Source organism: Hemiscyllium ocellatum, chromosome 6 (assembly GCF_020745735.1).
Source record: "Hemiscyllium ocellatum isolate sHemOce1 chromosome 6, sHemOce1.pat.X.cur, whole genome shotgun sequence".
Lineage (NCBI taxonomy): Eukaryota > Metazoa > Chordata > Chondrichthyes > Orectolobiformes > Hemiscylliidae > Hemiscyllium > Hemiscyllium ocellatum.
The window spans coordinates 14,683,861-14,701,445 of record NC_083406.1 but is presented as its reverse complement, the minus strand read 5'-3'; the positions used below and the strand labels follow the sequence as shown (position 1 = coordinate 14,701,445).

At 44.9% G+C, this 17,585-nt stretch overlaps 1 protein-coding gene across 2 annotated transcripts; it reads left to right on the top strand.

Moving 5' to 3' along the window:
• The first annotated feature begins 15,359 nt into the window (after positions 1 to 15,359).
• LOC132816645 (transcription factor SOX-1-like) lies at positions 15,360 to 16,817 on the top strand. 2 transcript variants are annotated; one of them, XM_060826474.1, is made up of 2 exons: positions 15,360 to 15,953; positions 16,056 to 16,817. In XM_060826474.1, the coding sequence occupies exons 1-2, from the start codon at positions 15,360 to 15,362 to the stop codon at positions 16,398 to 16,400; spliced, it is 939 nt and encodes a 312-aa protein (XP_060682457.1). In that variant the 3' UTR covers positions 16,401 to 16,817. The 2 variants fall into 2 exon arrangements, with proteins under 2 accessions (XP_060682457.1, XP_060682456.1); XM_060826473.1 differs by having other exon boundaries at positions 15,360 to 16,817.
• Positions 16,818 to 17,585: the final 768 nt, after the last annotated feature.

Genomic DNA, 17,585 nt, shown 5'->3' with positions numbered 1-17,585 from the left:
TCTCAACCTGCCCTGGCACTTTCAGTGATCTGAGCAGATATTTACCCACTTCCATCTGTTCCTGCAGCCCCTTTAGAATTGTGGCCCTTTTTTAAAGCAACTGAACTCTGTCTGCCACGTCTCCACTCACTTTGCTGACTTGTATAGTCTTTTGATGTTTCGCACCGTCCTCCTCACAGGTTTCAGTTCTTCAAAGTTTTGTGTAATCTGCAAAGGCTAATTGTCCCTTGCACAATATGATCAAGATAGTCAGGAAAAGCAAGTGTCCCAATGCCAATCCCTTCCTAATATGTACCTTCCTTCGGCCTGCATGCACTTCTGGTCTCCTTCCTATTGGAAAGGTGTTGTGAAACTTGAAAGAGTTCAGAAAAGATTTACAAGGATGTTGCCAGGGTTGGAGGATTTGAGCTGTAGGGAGAGGCTGAACAGGCTGGGACTGTTTTTTTCCTGGAGTGTCAGAGGCTGACGGGTGATCTTATAGAGGTTTACAAAATTATAAGGGGCATGGATAGGGTAAATAGGCAAGGTCTTTTCCCTGGGATCGGGGAGTCCAGAACTAGAGGGCATAGGTTTAGGGTGAGAGGAGAAAGATATAAAAGAGACCTACGGGGCAACTTTTTCACAGAGAGTGGTACTTGTATGGAATGAGCTGCCAGAGGAAGTGGTGGAGGCTGGTACAATTGCAACATTTATGAGGCATTTGGATGGGTATATGAATAGGAAGGGTTTGGAGGGATATTGGCAGGGTGCTGGTAGGTGGGACTGGATTGGGTTGGGATATCTGGTTGGCATGGATGGGTTGGACCGAAGGGTCTGTTTCCATGCTGTACATCTCTATGACTCTATGACTGCTACACTGTGTTACTTATCACTTGGTCAATTTTGTGTATTTTATCCCATGGCCTATAATCCTCATAAACCTATCACTGCATATTTGTACCGTAGATTGCAGTATATTTGGGCCTGAAATTGATACATGTTTGGCCCAATTTATTCCATGTTTGCAATGCACATTGTTGTACTCTTGGATCCCAGATTGCTGCATGTTTGTGCTCTAAACTGTTGCATGTTTGGTTCAGTTTGCTCCATGTTTGAACACAGGATTTCTGCATGTTTGCATTTTGATTACAGAATGTTTTGGCTGATTGCTGAATGTTTGGACAGATTGCTGCATGTTTAACTCAATTTGGTGCATGATTGGGCTTTGGATCACTGCCTATTTGTACCCTAGATTATGAAACATTTGGGTCATTGGATGCTGCAAATTTCAGCCCCAGATTGCTGGATATTTGGATCCAAATGTGTATCTACATATTTTGGCCTTGCATTATTGCACATTCTTACACTAGACTGCTGCATGATTGGACCTTAAGTAAATGTACGAATGGGAGTTGGATCACTGCATGTTTGGACCCCACATTGTTGCAAATTGTGTTTGAGGCTGCTGCATGTTTGGGCCCTAGATCACTACATGTTTGAGGTATATCAGTGAATCCTATAATGCTGCATATTTATTCCACATATTGTTTGAGGCTTGGATTGCTATCTGTTCATACCCGAGAATGTTGCCTCTTTCAGGCTTAGGTTGCTGCTTAGCCCTGGATTGCGGTATGTTCGTTCCGTAGATTGACACATGTTTGGGAGCTGGATCACTGCATGTTTGGATCCAACATTGTTGGAAGTTTGTGGTCTAGGTTTATTGCATGTTTAAGATGTGGATTGCTGTATGTTTGTGCTCCAGATACTGAATGTTTAGGCCCTAAATTGCTGCATGACTGAGCCCTGGTTTGCTGTATATTTAGGCCTCAATTTGTTGCATATTTGCCCTCCACATCACTGCATGTTTGGTCCAATTTGGTCCATATTTGGGTCTTAGATTGCTGCATGTTTGGGCCATATAAATGATAAATTTTGGATCAGTTGTTATTTCATATTTCATATTTGTTCCACAGTTTTCTTTTATTTGAGTCTTGGATTGCTGCCTATTTGTACCTTAGATCATTGCACATTTGGTTACTGGAATACTGTTTGGTTCAGAATTGGATTGCTGCATATTTTGAACATGTGTTTCTGTATTTTTATTCCTTAGGTTGTTACATGTTTGAATCGTAGATTTCTGCATGTTTGTGCCTTAGATTGGTGTGTGTTTATACCCCAGACTGTCTGGGTGGAGTGTATGGATACTTGGCATGTTTGAGTCTTTGCTATATGTTTGTGTTCTGAATTGTTGCACATTTGGACGCAACATTGTTGCATGCCTGTGCTCTGGATTCCTGTATGTCTCAGCACAGTCGCTGTGCTGCATGTGTGTCCTCCGAATTGCTGCACTTTGGGATCTGTTACACTTGGTGTTTAGGATCTGGCACACTTGGTGTTTGGAACCTCTGTACGCTAGGTGTTTTGGGTCTTGTACACTGAGTGATTAGGATATGGGACACTTTACATTTGGAGACCGTGTTCACTTGGTGTTTGGAACCTGGTACATTTGGTGATTGGACCTGATATTACTGGTGTTTGGAGCCTGGTACATTTGATATTTGGAATATGGCAGATTTGGTGCTGGGATTTTATGCTGTTAGTTTTTTGAGCCCTGGCACATGTGATATTTCAGATCTTATGCACTTAGCACTTGGGAGCTAGCACAATTGATATTCTCAGTGTCAGCTTGTTGTTTTTGATTTGAATGCTTTTTTTTTGCCACGGATTTCCTGGCGTTTCCCGAATTCTTAGCTTCAGAATTCGTCTGAGAAATTTCCCGAACTTTTGTTCGGAATAGTCACCGGGACACTCAAATCGCGCATCCTCCCCAGACCCTGCTGAGTTTCTGAAGTTTTGTTTTATATATTCTGTGTTTATATCCAGCCCGCGGTGTTTTGTCTGAGAAATATCTAGCCGGGCTCAGCAGCAGCTCTCTGAGAGAGATCCTCCCGCCACCCTGGGGATCGACCCAATGCCGAAGCACTCCGAGAGACTCAGATCCACCTTTTGAAGTCGTTTTTATTTTCTCCCCCAGTTTGCGAGCAGAGACTGTAATGGCCAGGAGGCAGCTTTGTCTCAGTGAGAGTCAGTGAGATTTCCAAAAGATAGCTAAGAGTTTGCTGTTCCTTGAGAAAGTTACTGTATTTCCTTTCACGAATTTCATCGCTGGAAAGTGTGTAGGTAATGGGATGCTGGTACCGGCTATCGGTTCCCCGAATCAAACACTCACTGTACAAAAGTGAATTACTCGCTAACAGTTTCTGACATAATCCTCTTTCTTTGCTTGTTTAGAATTGTTCTCAAGCAGAGCCAGAAAGGGCTTGGTTTCACGACCCGCTAGAGAGGCGATCAACAAACACGCCATCCCGACAAACCGGCTGGAGACCAAGACAAAAAAAAAGTAGGGCTCAGCCCCATGGGTGGGGATCTCAGCTCAGCCCTCAAGACGTCTAGTCACAAACTTTGCAGTTAAGCTGTTTGAAGCAGAGATCATAGTTTGTCCGGGCTACAATATAAAATAAACCTTTCTGATAGAAGAGCTGACACGTTTGACAAATAGGATTTAGCTCTTTTTGTGTATGTGTGTGTGTGATACGGACAAGATAGTACTAAGTAATTCTGAACAGTTAACTCTTTCAAAGATCCTGGAGTTGAATGACCCGCATTAAACTCTACCACCCTTTCTCAGCTTTTTTTTTTAACTTTTCTGTATGAAAGCGACAGTGAACACTAACATCACTCACTCCGCTGTACTGCGAAGCTATAATATTGCACACGCCGCCCAGGGCTGGGTCGGTTCTGAATTAAAAGTCTCACATCGGCGATGCCTCATTTTACGCCGGTTTGGATCGTGGACACAGTCTTGTGCGAAAGAGCGAATCAGTATTCATGCACAGAACTCAAAACAAATGCAAATCAAAGAGTAGAGAAATGGAGGAGGGAGGCCGAGTAAATGGATGGGGGGTTGGGGGGTGTGGTGGTGAGAGGAGAAACATGATCAAGTGGGGTGGGGGGAATGAGTGCAATGGGGAGGGAGGTATAGGAAAGTGCGGGGTGAGAGAATGGGGAAAGTGAAATGGGAGGGGAGGGAAGAGGGAGTGGGGGAGCGAGAGATAAAGGGAAGAGTGAAATGGGGAGGGGTAAGGAGAGTGGGGGGCGAGAGGCAAAGGGGAGAGAGAAATGAGAGGGAGGGAGAAGAGAGTGAGGGAACGAGAGATAAAGGGGAGAGTGAAATGGGGAGGGAGGGAGGGATAGGGAGTTCGAGGGAGGGAGAGTGGGGGATCGATAAAGGGGAAAAGATAGAGAGAGGGAGATTAATTGGGCAGGAGAGTGGTGTGAGAGAAGTGGGGGGGGGGGGGGTGAGATGAGGAGCAGAGACGGGGGAAAGGGCCAAGGGCCCATTGAGCAGCGGTGCCCCTTCGCTGTTGGAATATTGACATTTTGGAGGCGAGGAGCTGAGGATTGACTCCACCTCCTCTCCGCTTTAAGCGTGGCAGCTGCTCACAACCCGACTTGTTCAGCCCCATTCAACGTCGAGTGGGAACAAAAATGGCCATTTATTAGAATACTTGTTTTTCTGCATTGTTCTCTGTCACACAAAAGGCTTTTCAATCTGTAAGAAGGGTCCCCTTTGCAAAGAGAAACAATAACTCGAAATTGTCTTTTAAAATCTTTCTATCAATAATAAATTGAATTTGATTTTCTTCCATTCAGTGTGTATTGAGCCAGAGATGCCGGATCTAGCTCCTGTACCGCTGCTATATACATTTGTACCCTGTGGTTTTTGCAGGTCTCATAAGTTCGCAAACAAGAAAAAGGTTCTATTGTGAAAACAAGGCCGATTTAGGCTTTTAACCAAATTTCTTGATGCAGATTTCGGGAACAAAGTGCCATCCCAGACTGCGCGGTTCTGCTAAATGGGAGACAGAGAGCTGGCAGTCCATGTAAGTCTAACTTCACACGGGTCGAACCCGTTTATAATTCTTTCTAAAATATTGATAATGAATGTAGCACGTCTGTCCGGGCTGATGCTGCCGATGATCACGAGTCTTGCACTAAATTCTGCGACTCCAGTCCTATTGAAAATAAGGATGGAATCACTGAGATTGCAGCTGGTAATGAACTAACAAATATATTGTTTAATTCAAGGACAGTGCCGCGTTGTACTGCTATGTTCAGCGATTGAATTAGACTCACCACTATATTGTCACAACCATTAACCGAGTTTGAAACTGAGGTTTTTTTTTGCAATCGGGAGTATTGACATATTTTAGTAATTTCTTTTCTAACATCTTTGTTTGCGCTGGGGATCGATTCGACCCAAACGGCGCGCTCGGCCGCTTCTTCTAGCCACCGAACATAAAGTCGAGGCACATTTCAAATCTAAATTTAAAAATGTTTCTGTTTGTTAGATCGTGACTGATGGCCGGTCTTGTTATTAGGCGTTTTAAAGGTGTTGAGGTAATTTTTTTAATAGTGTTAACGTGCTATTCCAGTTTATCTGAAAAGGGAGCGGGTGAACTCTCCCTCAGGTAGTGTCCAAACCCGTCCCTATCAATGGCTATTGATAATGGACGGTGTAGAAGTTACTGCAAGTGGAAGTGAACGGTAAAACGAACGTTTCCAGATTTGAGAGCGAGTCAGCGGCCGCAAGGTTTTCCAGACAGGCGGCCCGTTTGCTGGTGGCTTTTTTTACTGGTCGCTGTTGCTAATTTCAGCAGAGTATTGACACTCTGCCATAAATCAGTTATCAGATCATTAAACAAAATGAGGACTTAATCATCAGTGGGTCGCCGCTGGGGAGGGGGACAGATCGCACGGGCTCCTTTTCTGCCTTATTCCCCGATATGCAGAAATGGTTACTGAAATTCCCTCTCTGCAAGGAGACCGATAGATGGTTGGGGTGGGGGAGGGAGGTAGCGAGGTGTAATATTGATAAAGGTTATTACGTTTGGCTGATTTCCTTATCAGAACAGGTGTTTTAACACGATAGCAGTTCCAGTCAATTAACCCATTAAAACTCCGTTTTATTGTATCGATTCCCTCACGGGTCTAGCTTCACACCGCGACGAGGCGTCTATAGACACCAGCCGGTCACGGTGACAGCTGAGGCGTTCAGAAAAACTGGGGCCGGGCGCTGGGGCAGGCAAATCCCCATCCTTTTTTTTAACAACTTCCAAGAATTTACAGCACAACCCGACAATCAAACTGCTCACCCATTTGCACTACAGCTGACTGGCATATTTACGGCTTCATCATCATTGCTGTAAATTTAGAAAGAAAAAAACTGTGCTTGTCAGTCCCTTTAATTTATTTCATAAGTCGGCAAGTTTAAGGAAGAGAGTGATCTCAGTGATACAAAGCTCCGTTTGCAATAGCCAATAAATAAGATAGCGTTCCCCTCAATTGTACACCATCACATTAAACCAAAACAATGGTCCGTGTAGTTTGGTGAATCAATTTTATAACAAATGTTTCACTTAAATTCCCCTGCTGGAGGTAATATTATTTGATACCGATTCTTTTTAAAAATTTAGTGAGACTGGCTTGTATCATTCCCGGTCTGTAGTCTGGCCTGGGAGATGTTATGTTTTAGCAACTGGCGGGTCACAGGCGCGAATAGTCGGACAGGTAACTGCATGTCCGGGCATTCAGAATCTCAGCAAACAGGCCTTGAGTTGATCCTTAATGACTTTTTACTGTCAACAGCTTCATAGCTGAACGGCCCACATTTGTCTTCAATAGGAAAGGACTTCGGCCCTATTAAGGGGAGGTGGGTACTTCAGATGCTGGAGGTTAGCGTCAAGTTCAGAGCGGTGCTGGAAAAGCACAGCCGCTCAGGCAGCATCCGAGGAGCAGGAAAAACAGACGTTTCATCAGGGCTTCCGGTTGAAGAGCTTTTACCCAAAACGTCGATTTTTCTGCTCCTCGGATGCTACCTGAACCGCTGTGCTTTTCCAGCACCGCTCTAATCTTGGGCACTATTAGCAGAGTTTAGCAAAAAATGTTAATGAACAGACACACCCACACATATAGACACACACGTATTTCATACCAACTCACCTAACTGCACAAGTCTCCACAGCAGACAAACAGGACACGCTGACACTTTACACATCTGCTCACAGATATACAGTAAACAAATATATACACGTATCTACACCACTTTTACAACCACACCTATACCCATATCTATACAATACATGCATACAGCTACACATATCTACACAAATGCACATAAAATTACATACATACCTACACCACACAAAAAAATACATACACCTATGTACATACCTAAATCACACACAGATACACATAGCTGCACATATGCTACAGCACACACATATAGCTACACACATAACTAAGTCGCAAACACCTATATACGTACCTAACTACACACAAACACATATACAGCTACACACATACCTACACCACACATAAACATACAGCTACACGCATACCTATATCGCACACAAAGACACATACAACTATACACATGCCAACCTCAAACACCTACACCAATACACATATCTACTCCATACACTTACACGACATGCATTCCTATTCCACAAATATACCTGCACATAGCTCCAGGAACTCACACGCAGATTCACACGCACAGACCCACAAACAAATTGTACACAAACGCATAACCTCCCACTCACATATACAAACCAGGTGCAAATACACTTCATATACTGTCACACATACATCCATAAACACAAGCAGCTTTATGCAAATATTTTAATAAACCTGTTCAGACATGTGAGCTTGAATCCAGACCTCGCGATAGGGTGAATTCCACATTTGCCTTTGTGTACATTTGCACTTGGGCTTCTCGCGAATTATCTGAAAACATGTGCAAGGACAAACGCAGGTTACAGGACTTCATTGACATTACAGATTTCCTTATATTTTGAATACTAAGCTATGTCTAAAGCTGATTGAGTGTTATTTCCGACAATGGCCTCATGGAGCCAAAATTAAGATTCTAAAAATGTTGCCAACATTGGACTGGTTGATTAAATATATCCACGAATGACTATTTACGTATGCCATTGAAAAAAAATTGTGAAAAAGTACTTCCGGTCCACCCCCAACTTAATTGATTCCTATCCCAAAGGGATGACATTGGAATCACTTAAAGAATCTAGATTTCTCGAGAGTCGCTGTGGCGTTGGCAATGCGGTTCGGCGCATTTGAACTATCAGTTTTTTTTAAAAAAGAAAGCATAAAATGTGATCGTAAGAGGAAACTAAGGCTACATTCCGACCAAAGTGCACCGAGGGTGGTTGGAGACTGGTTGGGTTGGGCAGAACGGAGTTGGGATAGAACTACATTTCACTATATGCAGTGCAGAATTAGTGACACGGTCAATCAGTCTGATTTGATGGAGATGAATGGGATGAATTGCAAACAATATAACCTGAATCACTCGTTCAAGTCTGACCAACAAATGGCACCCCCCAAAAAAACGAGCGTGCGCGCGCATGCGTTCCTGTAGCTGACGTGTGTGACGGTGTTGGGCACTTTGAGGGGCACATGTTGTATGCTGGTATTGATGCTTAATTCAATATATTTCGGGTGGGTACTAATCGCAACCTATGGGTGGACCTTGGGCCAAATATATCTTACATGCGCCCAGCCTTTCTCGATAATAATCGGTTTCCACTGCAACTACCAAGCTTTCCCCACTCGGATTGTTCGCCTGTACTTTCCTGTCTCTCTATCCGTGTGAGTTTACCTTTGAGAAACTTCGAAACCCCACGTTTCCGTCTTCTGACGGTAATTGTCTTTAACAATTCGGTGCAGCTTCGATCGAAGTGCAAGCGCTGTAGAAATGTTTCCAACCAATAGAATCAACAGTCGGATCGTGAGGACTTTGTAACTCAACTAGCTGACCAAGCAGGTTAAAGCGATCACACTTAGCCGGTATCAACTCGACGCACTTAATTCAGCTCTAGTTATTAGCTTAAATAAAACAGGAACACTAGAAATACCGAGCAGAATTTGTACAGAGAGAAACACGTGGGAGAACCGAATTTCTTGTTTCTCAATTGATGCTGCCACCCGTGCTGCGTATTTCCATATTATCTGTTTCCATTTCAGATTTCCAGCATTCACTATGTTTTGCTTTCGTGACTTTTTTTTGTTGGTCCGTATTAAAAATGCACACCATCCGATTCCATGTGAACTCATCGCCAAAGTCACCATCATCTGTATTTTGAAAACTTATTGCATGTCTCTTTACGAAATCCACACGGTTACACTGATTGACTTTTTAATCATAAAACTACTTGAAAATAGTTAAATTTGATGTTTATTCATCTAGGCAGACTTTTAATACAATACAATGTTTAAAAATAAAACAAATCGACTCAAGCCCAGGAACAAAGCCACAAACTGGGTACAGAGAAAAAAAAATCTTAGTGCAGGAGTCAAGCATCTTTTGCTCCGATTGATATGGACAAGCTGATGTGTTCCAGGAACTTCGAAATCTATCAGATCTGTAGGTCATGATTTACCTGAATTATAACTCCTCGACATTAGAGCTGGCGTAAGCGCTGGGTCATCCACTGGCCCTTGCACATAGCATTGTGATAGGCCCTGGCACTGGGACAGACAATGGCCTTGGCTATAGCGTTGGGATAAAGACTTACCCTAACTACGGGACTACACAGGCATTATCACCGAATCAGGCTCAAGAATACAATTTTCTTAATAAAATGTCGCCATGAACCCTATTAGTGAATGCCATTGTATTTGTTTTTCATAAATAATACTTCTTAATACTTGACATAAATTAACCAGATACCGGGTCTCCTGCCGATGTCTGTATCATTCTCCATCGTTATTACTTCACTTCAGTAAGAGTTAATCCCACTGACCACCGTGTTTGGTATTTCAGATGCGACGATCGACAGTCAGCCTAGCTGGGAGTTCGATAAGTCAAGATCAATACGTACAAAGTGAGGTTCACTAATGTAACTGAGGGAAAGAAATCTGCTGGCCTCCCATAGTCTGGTCGACATGTAATTTCAGAGCCATCGCGACGCAGTTGATTCTTAACTGCACTCAAAAAAGGGCTATTGGGGATAAGCTATAAATTCCTGCGACGCCCATAACCCATGAACGATTTTATTTCCAGAAGAAAATTTAACGGTGAAAACTTCCAATCACACTTTTATAAAATAATTCAAATTGCCACCAGCATTTTATTTTCGCCTAATGAAGATAACCAAAGTAGCAGTTACTGTAACAATTTATTTGCTGCAAAAAGTGTTTTGAAAGGTCACGTTCACGAATATTCTGTAAACCACTATTCGCGTCAATGATTCCCAAAGTTTGGAAGTTATTTCATGGTTTACTCGCTGACGTGTCTGAATTACTTAACGGCAGAAATGTTCAGCAAGTAACCGATTTCGAGATTGTGCGTCATTTGGGAAATAAATAAACGACACGAAAATGAGGATTTTTTTTAAAGAGTACTCGTTTTAATTCCTCACTTTTTCCCGCTGTTGCGAACTATTAACACCAACATCAAATCAAGCCAAAACAATAATTCACGGCGTTCCGTAATCTCTAATTCGTTATTTATAGAATCGAGAATGGTGGAATTTGAAGTGGTTTAAAATGCTACTTGACATTATCTTCAAATATTCTGAATCATTAACACCGGGTCTGCCCCAATCAATTAAGATACATCTGTGAATGTGGGTTCTAATGAAACGGAGGCGATTATTTGACCGAATAATTGAAAATAATTACAATCTCTTTACTTAAACACCTCAGATATCCGTGCATTGAGATAGCAATTCTTACTAAGCTGCGGATAAATAACATTGAAGTAAGTGAGCTTCCGGATTCAGATCCCTGTGAAGCCCAATTTGGTTCTAACCAATTCCACCAGCGGGCCCCGCCCTATGGTAGTTTTAACACTTTGTCTTGAGATATTGTAAATGTTCTCGCGCTTTGTTTTATGAAACACACAGAGGAAGCCATCGCGAACTTTAATTGCAAAACCGGAGTTGTACGATGCCGTTTCTGGAGAGTGGATTGGGATGTCCTATTTCAGCTGACATACTCGTGTCAGTTTTGACATCAAATTGCTTTTAATCACTGAAAATCCCAAGTGCTGTTATCTAAAAGTTGTGTTTTATCTCACAGTCACTGTGATCCCGTAAAGGGAGCTGTCAGTTCCCAGGCACCTGGGTCTGAATGATGTCTTTGTGTCTTTTACCCTCAGGAACACATCAGGCCCTCTCATTATGCTGTAGCGTTCTTTAATCACGCTCGGTGCTTACGAAACTATTCACATTTTCATCTGCATTTTAAATTAATTAAGCAAAGGTATTGTTCGGAACTGGGAACCAAATTCCACTGTATTATTTTAAACGATGGTTAATCGATTGAGAGACAATAAGATATAATTCTACTATAGAACCTTTGAAATGTTAAGATGCAGTTATAGACTGACACAATGTTTTATAAGTCTCTGATAGCTAACAATATTAAACAGTGTGCATTAGGGATGATACCAATATTTTATAGCCTATTATTAATTATTCGTTTTACCTTTAATTTAGCATTGGCAATCGGTCCAGTGATGGTCAGCATTTTTGGAAAATTACCAGAGGAGGTTAAGATACTAGGCTACTGCATTTGCGTTGTTGCGCCAAATTCAGTACGGGCTGAACACTAAGTAAAAAATATCCACATATTGATTTTTAAAAAATGCTGGCATCTGGGTCGAATGCATTGCCAAATATGTGTTAACCAAGCTGTGTATACCGCTGCATATACCCGTGTTCGGTTTGTGTGTCTAGTTTCCCCGTTCCTTTTGTGCTGTGTAACTAACCTTTTCCTTTTTTATTGAATCTAGTGGTTACGCAGCTTGAATATTGACGTGTTCCCACTGCTCGGTTGTTAACCCAATTATAGAATTCATCAAGAACTGTATTGAATTATCTTTTCCCATACAGTATCAGCATTAGCCTAATTAAAAGCTATAATGTATCATATAATGATTAAATCGTTAGTCCTAGTGTAGGAAGCAATATTTTGTTTCCCCTCAATTAGAAGCTGATTGAGGTTTACAGGGCAGGTCATCTGTGAAATTTGAATGGTATGCGTGAGTATGGCTTACGGCGCCATCTCTTCTTTCTCGCTGGCTTTGACTCGGAATCCAAATTAATTGATTTAATGTTCAGAATACCTACATTTCCTACTCCCAGGGCTTTTTTTCCCCCGTAAAATTTGTATAACCTTTATTTAAAAGCGCGTAAAAGTTGTAAATGTTTTACAGATTATTGATGTCGCACACAAGAAATAATTAGTCAAGCAGTATGAAATTATTTGTTACTCTATGTGAAGCCTGTGTTCAAAAGAAATGTCACAATTCACTTTAATCCACCCCATCCCCCTTTCTGAAGTGTCTTTACATAACGGCACTGTCCATTGTGGGCTCTGTTTCTGATGTCACTTATAACGATGTTTCGGGCAAGAATGTTGTGTTGTACGAATTCGTTTCTGTTCAAATGCACGGACTGTACATTGTTGCCGAGAATGGCAATAGCATGTAGAGAGAATGGTGACGCGGCGCGGGGGTTAAACTGAAGCGAAGTATAAAAGAAGCTCATTAGAATCGATCTCCGTTTAGTCGTGCCTTCTCTCAGGAAGCTCCAGCCGGTGTCTACCGCCAGCAGACGGCGATGGACATCTGCTTTCCAGCATAGGATTTCACAAAAGCCAATTCCATTCGAATCTCCCTTATCGAATTATTTATCTTCTCTTTAATAACCAGCCTCCTCGTGCAAGCAAATTGCTTACGCCTAGATATGATTCTGCTAACTAATTGGATTTCCCTTAAATTCTTGGCAGTTCATTTAACCCGTTTCGGATGGCGCTGGGTTGGATGGTGGCACAAACAAAGTCCGTTTCAATGGTGATTATTCACAGACGCTCAAAGTTGAAAAACTTCTGCAAGCGGCTTAATTTGTTTAAAGGCCATTTACTGGACTCTAAAAGGCCCAATTACCGACATAACACGGCACAGTGGGAGTTCCTGCTCCCGCCCTTCTCCTCTGCCACCCAGAATAACTGATTTATAAACTGTTGACCATGGGGTTGCTTGAATTATTTCCACTTTCATTGTACAGTTCTACGTCTACCCAAATGGTTACTTGGGAGGGAAATATAACACCCCCCTCCCCCTCGATTCTAAGTCCCCATACATTGTAAGTAACGGCCTGAGCAAGTTGAGACAGATAGCCAACACACTGAGCCCTCGCCACATGGTTATCACCCCTTCTGACCTCTATGCACACTCTGGCATAATAAAGTCCTGCTCTTTGCTTTATGATCACCGAGTTCTGTTCTAACAATAGCACAAAGCAGTTACTGGGGAAAAAAATACATTACTTGTCGTGAGCAAAACCTGTTTTAGCAATTTACCTTTTACTAATACCAACATGACTCATGACAAGTCAAATATAACATTAAGGCCATTATACGGGAAATCTGTTTCGTCTTCCAAATGTAATTTTAATCCCCACAAGGTCTGTATTAAATTCTCACCTATTAGTTTATAACGAACCCTAGCTGTGAAATTGGTCTGTTCGAAGCAGAATCAAAAACGCGCAGTTCTGGTAATCAGTTATTGTATTATTTAGCTTTTTCAAGGTTTATACAGGGTTTGTAGGCGGCGAGATATAACACTACACCTAATCATTTTGTTAATTCCTTGCATGAATAATTTGGGCCCAGTGATACGGGAAAACCGATTTAAACCGGGGATTCGGTGTTGCCGAATCGAACTACTTGCTGTAGATTGTGCATTATTTCTTGGGTACTCCGGGGCTGGTTCAGAATCGGCCGAGCAGATGGACGAGTTAGTTGCCGTCCAGGCTCCCTCCCCACCCCCCGCGATGATTGACAGGCAGCTCCCAGGATCCCGGGCCCGGGAGATGCCGACTCGCAGCTGTCAGTCAAACAGCCGCCAGGCAACGACACCTGTTGGAGGCGAGCGAGCACATCGCGAGGGGTGGCCGGGTGGGGGGGTGGGGGATGGCCCGGGGGGGGTGGGGTGGGTGGCAGTCTCCCTTGGGGCTTTCAGCAAAGTGGCAGCGTGCGGGTTGAATGCTGGCCTTACTGCAAACAACACGATGCACTGGATAGAGGGGCCAACAACTTGGGAGACAAGAGTCTCTCTAATTTCTTGTTCGGAAAGAGAGCTGCGTGATTCTGAAATTCAACATTACTGTCAACCTTTCAAAAGCGCGGGTCAGGCTTGAGCAAGGGACCAAATGAGTGAAAACTGGACATCTGCTCTAGGCTGGACTAACACTGTCAGCGAGATGCACAGTGGCTCCCTCGGCTTAAAACTCGCCCGTGCAAGGTGCTGAAGGGATCTCAGGCATGGGGTCGCGGGGAAGGTGCATGGGGAGATCCACAATCCCCCCCCAAAACCAGCCTGAAAGCTCTGGCCCCGCCCCCTAATTTGCCTAATTAATGCCGCTCTCACCCCGCCGACGTCACTGCTATACAAGTAAACCTCACCCAGAGCTCCAGCCCATTGGCTCCTGTAAACTCATTTAACGGCTGTCAATCTCCATCCCCCGGGCCCTTTCTCTTCCCCAGCTTCACCCCCACATGGAAGCCAGGGACAAATAACTCTGGGCACAACTGGCTTCAAACCTGAGGAACTCTGCACCGAATGTAAACCGAGCAACTCTGCACCGAATCAACACCGAGCAACTCTGCACCGAATCTAAACCGAGCAACACTGCACCGAATCTAAACCGAGCAACTCTGCACCGATTCTAAACCGAGCAACTCTGCACCGACTCTGAACCCGAGCAATTCTGCACCGATTCTAAACCGAGCAACTCTGCACCGACTCTGAACCCGAGCAACTCTGCACCGAATGTAAACCGAGCAACTCTGCACCGAATCTGAACCTGAACAATTCTGCACTGATTCTAAACCTATACAACTTTGCACCGAATCAACACCGAGCAACTCCTCCCTGTGTCTAAACCGAGAAACTCGGCACCGAACAACTTTACACCGAATCCCAACTGGTTTTAAACCGAATGACTCTACAGCCCCCTGTGTAAGCGGCTGGGTCTCGGGTGCCCGTGCCCCAGTCTCTGATCTGCTCTCCGACTCTCACGGCTGGCGGGGGCGGTGAAGGCGGGGGGAGGGGGCAAGGTGGGGAAGTTGGTGTGGGCTAAAGGACCGGGGAGTTGCCCCAGCACCGGCTGCTTCCTTCCCTCCCTCCCCCTCCCCATCCCACCACTTCCTTCCTGGGCAGGCTGCTGTTCCCACCCTCTCTCCCTCCACCCACCCACCCACTCCCCGGGAAGCCGGGCGCCGCTTGAATGTACAGCCTGATGATGGAGGGCGAGCTGCAGAGCCCGGGCCACCCGGTCAGTGCCGCCGGCAACGGTACCCCGGTGCCCGCGGGCGGCACGAACGGCAAAGTGAGCGGCGAGCGGGTCAAGCGGCCGATGAACGCGTTCATGGTGTGGTCCCGGGGTCAGCGCCGCAAGATGGCTCAGGAAAATCCGAAGATGCACAACTCGGAGATCAGCAAGCGGCTGGGGGCGGAGTGGAAACTCATGTCTGAGGCGGAGAAGCGCCCGTTCATCGACGAAGCCAAGCGGCTGCGGGCGCTGCACATGAAGGAGCACCCGGATTATAAATACCGGCCCCGCCGCAAGACCAAGACACTCCTCAAGAAGGACAAGTACTCGCTGCCCGCCGGCTTACTCTCCCCTGGCCCCGGGGCTCTCAGCTCCCCCCCGGGCTTGAACCAGCGGCTGGACGGAGCGGGCGCCTACGCTCACATGAACGGCTGGGCGAACGGCGCCTACCCGGGCTCGGCGGCGGCGGCGGCGGCAGCGGCGGCGGTCATGATGCAGGACCCCCTCGCCTACAGCCAGCACCCGGCGCTGGCGGCGGCAGGAGCGGCGGCTGCGGGAGGCGGCGGAGCAGGGGGCGCCGCCGGCGGCGGGAACGGCGCCGGCGGGACACCGGGCCACCACCACCATCACCACCACCACCACCACCCGCAGCAGCTGCACCGCTACGACATGTCCCTCCAGTACAGCCCCATCAGCACACAGGGCTACATGAGCGGCTCGCCCTCCTACAGCCCCATCCCGTCCGGTTACAGCCACCAGGGAGCTGCCAGTCTCTCCCTGGGCTCGATGGTGAAGTCGGAACCGTCCCCCAGTCCGCCGGTCAGCTCGCATTCCAGACCCCCTTGCTCCGGGGACCTGAGAGAGATGATTAGCATGTATTTGCCGACTGGCGGAGAAGCCGGGGACCCATCCCAGAACAGACTGCTCCCACTGGCTCAACACTACCAGAGCCCCAGCACGGCTGTTAACGGGACCATCCCACTAACTCACATGTGAACTCCCAGCTCTCGGCAATTTGCTTTTCTTTTTGATGTACTTGTTAAAAAAAACAGAGGTAAAGTCGTTCGTTGTGGGAACTCTCAGAAGTTACTGGTTCTGAAGCTAGCGCACATAACATTTTAAAAAGAATGTAAATGTTTTATTCACCGAGGGTTTCTCTTTTTGTACAGTATTTATCAGACAGTTGAGATGAATGGCTATATTAAATGTCAACTATTGGAATTTGCCCAGATTGCGCCCTCGCGCTGTTTACATACACTCCACTAGTGCTCCCCACGGAATAATCTGAAATTCCCCTCCCTTCCCCTCGCACACAGTAAGGGAAATCTTCGAGATTACGAAAAAGGCAAGAAACAGGACTTTGAGCTTAATTTCTAAGGCGCTTGAACTGCCTTTAGTTGCAGGTGTGTGCCTCATGTGAGTTTCTGTATTTGAAACACTTTCCCTTTTTTTTCGCTTGTGAGATTTCCTGTCAGTCATAGAGAGAATTAGGTCATTTTTATTCTAAAATGGAACCGCGGATTAACCGGCAGCCGATGTAAATAGTTTACTAACACTTTTCTGAACAGACCGACTGTTTGCGAGGCTCAAAACAAGTCCGTTAAAATAATAAATTTTTACAAAAACAAAAGACGTTGTACGTAACTTGCATTTATACTTTCCCTGATTTATTTCGCGGACCTGTTTTCGGGCAATATTCTTCACTCATGATAAGTGGCATTTGGAAGCCAGTCGTAGTGTATTTACTGTGGATTTAATTCCCTGGACAATAACTAACAAAACCTGCTCCTGTGGGCTGAGAAAGTTTGCACAGAGCGACCTAATCCCGTGAATGATTAGAATTGAAATGACAGGGCTGGTAGTTTGAATCACTAAAGAGTTTTGTATAAATACGAACCGTTACGCTTGGGTCGTGCAATGCCTAAGCATCGATGAAATTTAAACTCGGTGACTGTATTAAACACAGCGCAGCCTCGTTTCCCACATCTATTTCGCTCCCATATACATTTATTACTAAAGAAGAACCATTTTTGTTTGGTAATACTTTTATTTGACTTCAAATGGTCATTTAAATTTAACGCTTGCAGAGTTCGGTCAGTTTCGGAATCAAACGCAGCCTTAGCCTCATATACAAGGTAGAACAGAATTATCCGCACTTTCTGAACGCGGGAGTGTCTCTCC